Source organism: Eleutherodactylus coqui, chromosome 1 (assembly GCF_035609145.1).
Source record: "Eleutherodactylus coqui strain aEleCoq1 chromosome 1, aEleCoq1.hap1, whole genome shotgun sequence".
Taxonomy (NCBI): Eukaryota; Metazoa; Chordata; class Amphibia; order Anura; family Eleutherodactylidae; genus Eleutherodactylus; species Eleutherodactylus coqui.
The window spans coordinates 197,602,160-197,614,638 of record NC_089837.1 but is presented as its reverse complement, the minus strand read 5'-3'; the positions used below and the strand labels follow the sequence as shown (position 1 = coordinate 197,614,638).

Below are 12,479 nucleotides of genomic sequence, written 5' to 3'. Positions count from 1 at the left end.
GTGGACGGGATTCGCAAAGATTTTGTCCATACGATGCGGACAAGCCTTTTAGGAACTGACATATGGTACAGAATTCAAATCCGCAACATGTCAATTGTATCGCCGTTTCCTCTGCGGGCTCTCTTCTCTCTGTGTGGAGAAATCCTGCAGCGGAATACTGGCGAACAAGCTGCTACGAACACGGAAGCTGCCTTTCCGCTGTAGAAGCCTCGCGGAATTTCGGTGCGTTCCAGTTACGGACATTCCGCGTGATTTCCGTGGGATTTCCGCCCCATGTGAACCCAGCCTTAAGACTATTGTTACTATGCCTTGAGAATACTTTAAAAATACTCTATTAACCCTTTCCAATCAAGTGTTGGACTTGTCTGATGTTGAGATTTCCTTGCATCGCTCCCATATTGGACAAGGTCCAACATATGTATCTAACACTATGCAGAAGAGAGTTCTGTCATTGGAGTGCTCTTCTGCATATGTATATTACAGAATGCAGAGGAGTGCTGACATCGGATTTCTGCATGTTTTAATATATCCAGAAGAGAACTCCGATGACAGACCTCTCTTCTGCATAGTGTAATATACAAATACAAAACTATATTATATATATATATATATATATATATATATATATATATATATATATATATTCGTACAATACACATGTGTAATATATATATTAACTCATGTATAATTTTCAAAAAATTGCTAATAAAATCATCAGTTCATTTTTACGTGTTTGTTTAGTAATTCCAAGGAATCCACAACGCGCTTACCCACCCAAAATAAATAAGAGCTGGGGAGAGTGTGGATGGCAGGGAAATTGGATTTGTATTGGAAAGGGTAAACTCCTGAAAGACATGCCCCCCTCCCCCTTTCTTGGTTTTCCCTCTCCACTTTTTAAAAATTCATAACTTTTATTTATCCATCAACGTAGCAAACTAAGGGTTTGTTTTTTTGTGGGACGAGTTGTATTTTTATTCAAAATGTCTTTTATTAGAGACTTGTGCATAACAAATTATATTAAAACATTGTTCTCCAAATTATTCGTATCTGTAATATGTTCATAATAATGTCTTAAACAACAATTTGGTAAATGAAATGTTTTTGCATTCAATAGAGTATTTCCTCAAGATGTCTCTAAATTTTCTTAGTTCAACATTCTAAATCTGTGTAATGATCCCATTCATTATGACAAATTAACGAGTAATGGGAATATCCGTTCCCGAACAATGCTACTGACTATATAAATGTCAATGTTGCCCCAGTCAGGGGTAGTAGCACCACATGGGTAGGTGTGGAACTAGGTGTGAGAGTTTAAAGAAGGAAAAAAAGGGGGGGGGGTAGTAGATGGGGAGAGTGGGGAAAGCAGAAGGAAAGAGAAACGAAAGAAAAAGAGAATATAAAGGCGAAAAGGAGATAGAGAGGAAAAAGAATAAGCATTGTGCCTCCTGCCCGCGCCGCCTGGCCGACCCGCCCCGGTTATTATTGAGATATAAATCCATTTGCCAACCAATGGCCAAACGTAGTAGATTTACGAAATGTCAACCAAACCTCCCAAGTGGCGTGATAGGATGTATATTGGGTGTCGTCTCTGGCCCTCATCTCCTCCATCCGGCTAATCTCATCCATCGTTGTCACCCAATTCAGGCGTGTCAGGGGGTCCTGTGACCTCCAGTATCTAGGAATCACCGTTCTCATGGCTTGAAGAAGAAACCTTAGAATATTAGTCTTATTAGTACTCATGGATCCTGGTAATATCGATAGTAGAACCATTTCTGGCGTCAAGGATATGGCTCCCCTGTTCAGGGAATTGTATAATCCTTCAATTTCCGACCATAGTTCAGAGAGTTGGGGGCAAGACCACCATATATGAGTGAGCGTACCCCTCTCCCTCAGGCATCTCCAGCACATGTCCGAGAGCCCTGGGAAGATTTTTGCCAGTCTTGCTGGCGTACGGTACCACCTAGTTATGAGTTTATAATTCATCTCTTGGTGGTTCCCTGATACTGACATCTTATGTGTCATTTGCCATGCCTTCTCCCAGTCCTCCTCTGTCACAGGTCGACCCAGCTCCCTTTCCCAGGATCTCTGGATCCTCCTCACTGCGTCCCTGACCTCCCCAGTGACCAGGATGTTGTAGACAGCGGAGATCTCCCCTTTCGTCCGTCGAGGCCCCTCACAGAGTGCCTCGAAGGGCGTGGGCAATGCGGTCAGATCCGATATTGGTCCCAGAGCTCTGATAAAGTGGCCTATCTGCATGTACTGGAACCACGCGCCTGCCATAAGGCCCCCCTGCCCTAGGAGTGTGCTCAGTGGTAATAGACCTTCTTCCCCTACCAGATCCATTACTCTAGGTGTTTGTAAGCCCATTCTATCTAGTAACGGTAATCCCTGAGGGAAATCCGGGTTCCCCATAAGGGGAGTTAGTGGGCCTGGTATTGCTACTAGATGGTGTCGCTGTGCAAAGTTATCCCATATTTTTAATATTGAAGCCATCAAGGGGGAGACTCCCACGCCTCGTCGCCCCAGACCTCCCTTTAACCAAAAAAGTCCCCGGATCCTTCCTGGTACTGGGTACTGCTCCATTTCAACCCACTGTTTAGATGGCTCTCCATGGACCAGATCCAGAACCAGCTTGCCGATTGCAGCTCTGTAGTATAGGGTTAAATCAGGTAGTCCCGCTCCTCCTTTTTCTTTCCGTTGAGTGAGTAGTCTGTAGCTCAGGCGGGGTCTGTGGCCCCCCCAGATAAAACGTGTTACCGCCTTTCTCAATTTAATAAAGTAGTTTCTTGGGATTTGAATGGGCAGCGTTTGAAATAGGTATAGAAGTCTGGGGAGAGCATTCATCTTGATGGTATTTATCCTGCCAAACCAGGAGAGATTTAATGGTCTCCATCTCTCAAAGTCTCTCACCAGCTTAGAACAAATAGGTTCAAAATTCAGCTCATAAAGTTTTCCCGGGTCAGGAGACAGGATCACTCCCAGGTACTTGATGTGGTCCTCTCTCCTGTTTAGGGGGAACTGCGACCTATACTGATTGACCTCCATAGTTGGTAGTGTAATATTTAATATATCTGACTTGTGGAGATTGATTTTAAAATTGCTAACCTGACTATATCTGTCAAATTCTCCTAGGACGGCAGGTATGGCTTTTTTGGGATTTGTAATGTATACTAGGAGGTCGTCCGCAAAGGATGCTACTTTGTGTTCGTTCCGGGCTACTGTATATCCCTGTACTTCCTTATTTGCTCTAATTGCGTTGGCCAATGACTCCATGACCAGTACATACAGTGTTGGGGAGAGCGGGCATCCCTGTCTCGTACCATTTTTAATATTGATTGGCCCGGAGAGTTTCCCGTTCACCCGAACCTGTGCCGTGGGGTTACTATACAAGGCCATTACCCAGTTTATTATCCGGTCACCTAATCCTATCTTGTGCAGTGTAGCCTCCAGAAATGCCCAACTTACTCGGTCGAATGCCTTTTCGGCGTCCACCGATAAAAGGCATAGTGGATTGTTTGTGGCCCTCGCCCGCTCTATCAGTGAAAGTGTTCTGATGGTATTGTCCCTGGCTTCTCGGCCATGGACAAATCCTACCTGGTCCCTATGAATGATCTGGGGAGTGATTGGTCTTAGACGTGTGGCTATGGTTCTTGCAAAAAATTTTGTATCTACGTTTAGCAATGATATTGGGCGGTAATTACTGCACGACATAGGATCTCTGCCTGGCTTTGGTAGCACTGTAATGGTGGCTTGCAAGGCTTGGCGTGGGAATGGGTGGTTTGCCGATACTGTGTTGAAAGCTCTGCTCATTATTGGGGCCACTTTCTCCCCGCAAATCTTATAAAATCTGGGGGTAAAGCCATCTGGCCCCGGGCTCCTCCCTACTTTCAGGTTCTGGATTTCCTCCAGAATCTCTTTTTCCGACATGTCTTGTTCTAATGTCTTGGCCTCCTCTGTAGGTATTGGTGGTGGTGCGTGGCTATTTAGGTATTGTTCGATGTTTGGTGTGGTGCTCCCCCCAGTGTCGCTCCCCTCGTTTTTAATGTTGTAAAGCTCATTATAGTATATCTGAAAACACTCTAAAATATCTTTTGTGGCATGTACTTTTCCCCTTTCCCTTGAGTTTATTGCGAATATGTGGGTTTGACTCTCCCGCGGGTTTAGTGCCCTTGCTAGCCAGGAGCTGCATTTGTTGCCATATTCATAAAAGCCACCCTTTATCCTATCCCTTATGTGTAAATGTGCTTGGTCCATGCATCCTAAAATCTGTTGGCGTAGTAGCGAGATCTCCGCGTTCAATGATGTGGAGGCTTGGGTTTTATTTTCTTGTTCCTTTTTCTCTAGTTTGGTTATCAATTCTGTTAGTTTTCCTGTCCTATCTTTCTTCAACCTAGATCCGTGGGATATAAAAATGCCTCTCAAGACACATTTCATGGCTTCCCATTGTATTGTTGGGGATGTTGTATCCGTTTTGTGGACTTCAATGAAGGTATCTATGGTACGTTTGATTTCAGCTATACACAAAGCATCGCCCAGGAGGTTGTCGTTGAGTCGCCATGTGTTCTGTCCTCCTCTTGTCTCCCCCCCCCCAGGAGTGCCCCATAGACAGGCGCGTGGTCCGTCCAGATAAAATTACCAATGGAGCTTCGTGGGGCTAAGTCTAGAAGGCTGTGGGAGACAAAGATATAATCTAGCCTCCCATAACTATTGTGTGATGAGGAGTGGTGGCTGTAATCCCTGACCTCTGGATGTAAAGTTCTCCAGAGGTCAACGAGTCTCAGCTCTGATATTCTTCTCCGCAGTCTACGTAGGGCCACTAGGGATGAGCTGGACTTACCCGAGGATGAATCCAGACCCGGTTCCAGGCAGAGATTGAGGTCTCCTCCCAGGATTATGTTGGTGCCTGAGGCGAACTGTGCCAGATCTCCCAGTATGCGGTGTCCATACGAGGCTTGACCTGAATTGGGAGAGTAAATATTAGCCACTGTTATAATGCGACATCCCAGATCCATCTTTAAGAATAAATATCTCCCTTCCTTGTCTACTTTAGAGTCAAGGAGTTTATGCGGGAGGTTTTTATGTATAGCTATGGATACACCACCGGCCTTTTTCTCGGGATGTGGGCTGTGATACCAGGATTTGTAATATCTGTTGTTGCTTTTGGGAATATGGCCCACTCGGTAGTGTGTCTCCTGAAAGAGCGCGATGAGTATCCTTTTTTTATGCATATGAGCCAGGATCTGGCCTCTTTTAGCGGGGCAATTCAGACCTCTGGCATTGTACGTGCAAAAGGATAAACTGGTCATGATGATAACCTATATGTATTGGGGCTTGCCGTTCCAGGGGCATGGGCGTAAGGCATCAGAGAATTTGAGAAAGATAAAAGATAGAGAAAAGGAAAAAGAAATAGAAGGGGTGAAATAGGTGTAGGTTTGTAGAGACAGAAGGTATGCATTCTGCCGATCGGGGTGTAGTGTCCCGATCTCACAAAGTGGGAAACTGACTAATGTCAGCTCTTGACGGCACTTAGTGGCGTCTACCCGGTGGAGAGGGAGTTAAGGGTACCCAGACTATCCAGGCCTCTTCCCCGCCACCCCCACCAGTTGGACCTAAAAGTAATCAAGTAAATAGACTCTAACTGTGAGTCATATCTATAACTCCAAGTAACCCCTGCGAACATTTAAAGTTTAAAGGGGTTGTCCCGAGGCAGCAAGTGGGTCTATACACTTCTGTATGGCCATAATAATGCACTTTGTAATATACATTGTGCATTAATTATGAGCCATACAGAAGTTATAAAAAGTTTTTTACTTACCTGCTCCGTTGCTGGCGTCCTCGTCTCCATGGAGCCGACTAATTTTTGGCCTCCGATGGCCAAATTAGCTGCGCTTGCGCAGTCCGGGTCTTCAGCAGTCTTCTATGGAGCCGCTCGTGCCAGAGAGCGGCTCCGTGTAGCTCCGCCCCGTCACGTGCCGATTCCAGCCAATCAGGAGGCTGGAATCGGCAGTGGACCGCACAGAAGAGCTGCGGTCCACGAAGACAGAGGATCCCGGCGGCCATCTTCAGCGGTAAGTATTGAAGTCACCGGAGCGCGGGGATTAAGGTAAGCGCTCCGGTAAGCTTCCTTTACCACCCTGCATCGGGGTTGTCTCGCGCCGACCGGGGGGGGGGGTTGAAAAAAAAAAAAACCCGTTTCGGCGCGGGACAACCCCTTTAACGGTTATGCTAACGGCATTTTTAAACAACACTGGCGCGGTCGCTGTCCGTTTTAGGTAATTTCGCACGGCATTCCACAGCCTTAACTCGCTGGTAATGTAGCTTCTTCACTCCTGTAATAATGCGCATATATTTGCGATTAGATGGCGATTGTCTCTATATAATAGTGACAGAATCATTCATAGTTCTTGTTCAGCGCTTTGGTTGTGTTTTGCTTGGTTGGTGGTTTCTCCCACGTCTGCGGGGTCCAGCCTCCTGCCAGGTTTCTCTTGGCGCCGAGATGGGTAATATTGGCATTTGGGGCCAATCTGGTAGCGCCACCATAGGCAGCTCTAGTATGCCCAAGAACTTAGGGAGGTCTGCTGGTGACCTAAAAGTCGCTGATTTGCCATTTTTGGATGCAGTGAGTTGGAAGGGATAACCCCATCTATACATAATGTTGTTGGTTTTAAGGACATCGAGTATTGGACGGACCGCTTTTCGCAGTTGTAAAGTGCGCCTAGCCAAGTCCGGAAATACCGCTATAGTAGTGCCGTTGTGTTATAATGCCTCTCTCCTTTCTCTTGCGCTTTTTAATATTGCCTCTTTATCTTTGAAGAAATGTATACGGCATACTACATCTCGCGGCCTGCTCGGGTCATCTGGTTTGGGTCCTAAGGTTCTATGGATGCGGTCTATTTCAACGGGTTGTTCCGAGTCTCGCTGTAGCAAGGAGCTAAAAAAATTGCGGGCCCAGTCCTCCAGTTGGGGTGGTGTCACTTCCTCCGATAACCCGCGCAGACGCAGGTTATTACGCCTATGGCGGTTTTCAAGATCATCAAGATGCGACATAATGTCCGCTATTTGTAAAGCCTGCGCATTAATAACTTGGCTATGGGCATCCAGTGTGGTCAGGACTTTATCCTGGGACTCTTCCACCGTATTCAAGCGGTTCCCTACATGTTTAAGTTCCTGTTGTATAAGGGATAAAGCATCTTTATGTGAGTCTTCAAGCCGCTGAAAGTCCCTTTTTGTCGGGAGAGATCGCAAGTGCTTTTTCCAATCCCACTCTTCATCTGAGGAAGAATCATATGAAGATGGGGGAGGGGCTGGTGTATTTGCTGCTGCTGCCGCCTCCTCTCTCCTCTGGTGTCTGTGTTGGGGACTACTACTCCTCTCCTCCTGTGTTAGTGTCCATGTATTATCCTGGTGCTTAGTTGGCAGGGTCTGGCTCTTTATTAACTTTCTCCCTGTAGCTTGTGGCTGTGGCAGGCTATGTGGGGCATGAGGGCTGGTTGGTGCACTGAAGTGTGCTTCCTGTGCTGTATTCCTGTCTGCAGCCTTATCAGAGACAGTCCGGTCAGGGGAGCTCTCACCCCCACCACTCTGTGAGCGTTCCCTGGGTGTACATGTGTTGTAGTTGTGGCACTTATCTTTCGTTCTGCACCCACGTGTTCCCTTATCTCTGGCTGTCTGCTCCTCTTCTCCACTGCCACCGCTGCTGGTCCTGGAGGGGGTCGGGTGCACATGGTCTGGCACCATCTTAGCTGCAGGAGTCTGCTGACCTCGGCCGCTGAAGTAACGCTGTATGTTCGCTCCTTCGTCCTCTGCTGCCTCCGGTCCCTTGCTTGTGCCTCTCCTCTTCACCATCGCTGGATAGGTAGGTTTTGTGGCCGTTTTCTTGCCGTTTTGCGGGGTTTTCTGGTGGGGAAAGCGGGAGCCCAGTCGGCGTGTGACTTATCCGGACATCCGCAAGCTCCTCCCTCCACGAGTTGTATTTTTCAATGGTTTCAATATATGGAGGTAACTATGATGTCACGGTGCTTTCCCCAGAGAAAAATAGACCAATCCCCAAATTTCTGGCAAGGGCACAGCACACTTTAAAATTTTATGGCTTGTTATGCTTATGTTCAACAAATTCATGAGTTTGTTTGTTGTCTCATATTCTTAGGTTGTGCCGATGTTGTCCGAAAACTTAAATAATACCCAATGTAAACACTGCTCATCGTTATACGATTTTTCTGTGGAATTTTTAATAAAACTGAGGTTTCTCAAATCGCCCTCCATGACACCACAGGAGTTAACTACGTAGCCCTATTACCCAGTTTCCCCCAAAATAACAGTGTCTTATATTAATTTTTGTTCAAAAAGGTTTAACTTTTTTACATGTATAGCTGCCTGGACACTATTTAAATTGACTGTTTTAATTAACTGTTAGCAGGGCTTAATTTTGGAGTAGGGCTTATATTTCAAGCATTCTCAAAAAAGCCTGAAAAATCATTTTGCATCCTCAAAAATTCGGGAAAATCATGCTATGTCTTATTTTCAGGGAAACAGGGTATGTGGCCTTTAGACTAAAGAATTATTGTTCAGAAAATCGTTCAAACCAGCGGAACTGGATGATCGTTAAATTTAAACGCAGCCAACGTTGAATATGATTCTTGCACTTCTCGTTTGCCATTCAGTTTCAGCTGGCATAGGAATCCGTGCCGGCTCGTTCACTTGCCAGGCAGTTTAAACACTGGTCGTTCATAAGAATGTGAAACCCTGAACACCAAGTGGGCGAGAACTACATGATTCTGAACGAGAATCATGCAGTCTAAATGTGCTGCCCGAACACTAACGAGCTGGTGATGTCACCAGCTCATTCGCTCTGGGGGAATGATAATTGTCCTGTGTAAAAGGGGCGTTATAGGGACAGGAAACGCACAAGAGGTTAAATAGCCCTGCGCCACTTCCTGTCTGTTACTTTTGTGTGGGCAACAAAGCACCAGGCCCACACGAACGTGACCCCAAGACACGGGTTAGGGACAACTGACCCTGTGCTGCAGGGAAGATGACTTGACCCTACCTACAAGCTGGGCGATCGCCTCAATAAAGGTGGTCCTGCTCTCCCTGAAAGGGTGACACTTGCAACCAGGCGGAACTTACACATTAAATGCACAAATTCACTAACCACACAACCTCGCAAGCTAAAGCAGATGGTAAAGCTGAATATAAAAGCGAGGGATTAGTTCGCACATTGGCCAATGAACTTAAGCTGCAAGGCCACGACAAACCTCCTCGTGTCTTACAGTCTCTACTCTAGCAAGACACTAAACAGGCAGCACAGGACACTACTCACACAGAAAGCTGACCAGACACTACTCACACAGCAGACAAGACTGAAAAAAATACAGCTTCCTCTTTGCAGAGGGGCTAGGGTATATATCTACACCCAGACCCAAGGGATTGGCTCACCTGAACAACCACACCCAGCCAGCTCAATTAACTCTCACCTGTGCAGGTTTGCTCCTGAAACCCTGTAGAAGAGCCAACTCCAGCAGCACAACCTAACACTATCCTCTTCCTGTCCCTATGAGCACAGAGAGAGGTTAAGTTCAGATGTCTATGGACGGCAATGGCAGTTGGAATTTTATTATGCCGGATTAGAAAGGAACGTTCTCTACTGCTGTCATTTTCTGATTTAGGACCTACTGCTTCTTCCCGGTAAAGTAGTGTCTCTGCAATTTGTGTTCTGTGTACTGGGCAAGCATTTGCTTAGGCATGCGTGTGCAGTGACGCATTTCTGGATCTTGCATTCACTTCAGGGGTCCATTCAGCGAATTGTTTCTCCTTGAAGGAAGGAGCTGGGATCAAGGATTTACCAATGAGAAGATAATCCTCCCTGGGACTGCCTTCTTGGGAGGGATTGGTACATCAGTCCTGGTATTTTAGATTTCTCAGACCTGCGTTGTGAGTTGGATGGTTCCTCCTCTCGCCCTGCATTTACAGAGCCTGGTGCAAACCCTGGCCCAGTAAGTAATTGGTGTGGGGATATATTAGCAGAACTTGTGGGAAACCAGTTTCTTACATACTAGTGTATCCTGAAAAAGTGTTCACTGCATATAAAACTGGGACGGATGAAACAATTCGTAAAAGCAATTGATAGAAATTCTGCAGCATTTATGCATTTGAAATCTGAATTTCCCAAAGTTAGTGATGCAAACTTTTTGTAGGGCCACAAATAAGATCAGTGATGGATGATGAAAAGTTTCAGGAACTGTTAAATTCATTGTAAAAAGCAGCCTGATTGTCATTCAAAAATGTCTCCTCTATTCTTGGAAATCATAAATCAGAACACTATTGTGATCTAGTGAGTGATTTTGTGAAATCACACCAAGCCGTGGGATGCAGTATGCCCTTAGAACTTCACTTCTTGGACTCCCACCTGGACTTCTTTCAAGAAAATCTTGGAGCTGTCGGTGACCAACATGGCAAGAGTTTCCATTAGCAGATTTCTACGATGAAACTGAAGTACCATGGCAAGTGGAGTCCCTGTAAGCTGGCTGACTATTGCTGGACCATGAAGAGAGACATCCCAGCAGCAAAGTATTCCTGTCAATCATCACCAAAAACATTTGAAGTAAATTGTATTTCACATGATGTTGACTTGCATAAGCACTCATTTTATGGAACTTAAAATGTGTGTCACGAAAAAAAACCCTGCCTGATGGAAATATATTAACAAAACAAAAAAGGTTTGTTTTGTGGGCTAGTATTCTTCCATCTGAGATTTTCCTTTGATGAAGAAATGGCAAAAGTCTGGTCTGAGATGCCTAAAATTTATTCAGGTGGCTAAAGTCATTAAGGAGACCACGCTACCTTTTGAAGATGCATCAACTTAAAGATTCTATGGACAGGAAAGCAAAAAGCCTGTTAAGAAAATCTTGGGAAGCATTCTCCTCAATGTTAAAGATGAACATATGCTCAACCTGTAGATCCATGTCTAGTTGGCTGATTCAATTAGGAAACCATCCTAAAGCAGGAACTACTAGAGAAGACCTCTTGGTATCCCTACCCCCGCTACAGAAAGCGTAAATTTTTAGCAGATGCATCCGCTGAATCTATCATTTGGTGCAAGATTGGTTGTATTATCAAATACTGTTCGATGTGTATCATGGCTAAAAGTGTGGTATGGAGATACTGTATCAAAAATTAAGCTATGCGTCTCTCCCAGAGCTGAAGATTCAGAAAACGTACATTTTTCGTTCCTACATGAATCAGCCTCCGGAATACAAAGGGATAGGGAAAACGGGGAGTTGCAGTTATTCCAAAGGAAATAAAAGCAAAGAATATCTTATTCAATCAAAATAAATCGGGACAAGAGAAACAAAGATGTCAGAAGTGTTGGCAGAAGGCCGATGGAATTTTACAAATTGTGTCAAAACATCATGCAGAATGTCTGTCTAGATTTTCAGAACTATCAAAGAGGGCTATAATTTGGTGTTCTCCAGTCATCTACATCGGAAGTTCTCTTCTACAGTCTCTATAAAACATCAGCTGACGCTAAATTCAGAAATTCGGGAGCTAGTTTGGATGAACGTTGTATCTGTTCTTCCTCAGGATAGGGGAAAAGGTCATTATTTCCGTCTTTCTGGTACAATTGCCAAGCAGAAAACACAGAACTATAATTAAAGACTCCTGTATGGGTATGTAATGTGTCATCAGTTTGAAATGGAAGCAATAAGAATTGTACCTTTTTTTTCATGGGGAAGAATTTCACGAGGTCAACCATCGCAGGATGCCTATTACCACAATCTAATTCATCCAGATGACAGGGAATACTTAAAGGGGTTGTCCCGCGCCGAAACGGTTTTTTTTTTTTTCAAACACCCCCCCCCCTCCCCGTTCGGCGCGAGACAACCCCGATGCAGGGACTTAAAAAAAAAAAACAGCACAGCGCTTACCTGAATCCCCGCGCTCCGGTGACTTCTATACTTACCGGTGAAGATGGCCGCCGGCATCTTCTCCCTCCGTGGACCACAGCTCTTCTGTGCGGTCCATTGCCGATTCCAGCCTCCTGATTGGCTGGAATCGGCACGTGACGGGGCGGAGCTACACGGAGCCCCATTGAGAAGAGAAGAAGACCCGGACTGCGCAAGCGCGTCTAATTTGGCCATTAGACGGCGAAAATTAGACGGCACCATGGAGACGAGGACGCCAGCAACGGAACAGGTAAGTGAAAAACTTTTTATAACTTCTGTATGGCTCATAATTAATGCACAATGTACATTACAAAGTGCATTAATATGGCCATACAGAAGTGTATAGACCCACTTGCTGCCGCGGGACAACCCCTTTAAGGTTCACGATTGTGATAAACCAAAAAGTTCTACACTTCCAGTTCACCACTCTACCATTCAGAATATTGTGAACACCAAGAATATTTACAAAACTTATGTCAAAATTAGTCACATATCTTGGGCAACAAAATATCATTATTGTACCTTAGCTGGATGATC

The 12,479-nt window shown here is 45.3% G+C and overlaps 1 protein-coding gene across 2 annotated transcripts in view; it reads left to right on the top strand.

Annotated features, from left to right (window-relative positions):
* The window catches only part of RNGTT (RNA guanylyltransferase and 5'-phosphatase), a 347,964-nt gene that overhangs the window by 14,887 nt on the left and 320,598 nt on the right, over positions 1-12,479 (top strand). Inside the window, exon 1 of one of the 2 annotated variants that reach the window (XM_066605244.1) lies at positions 7,708-7,855. The exons of the other annotated variant lie outside the window; for it this stretch is intronic. Within the exon in view, the coding sequence (XP_066461341.1) occupies positions 7,723-7,855 (133 nt within the window). The 5' untranslated portion in view covers positions 7,708-7,722. Of the gene's footprint in view, positions 1-7,707; positions 7,856-12,479 lie in introns of those variants that run through there. 2 annotated transcript variants of the gene reach the window in all.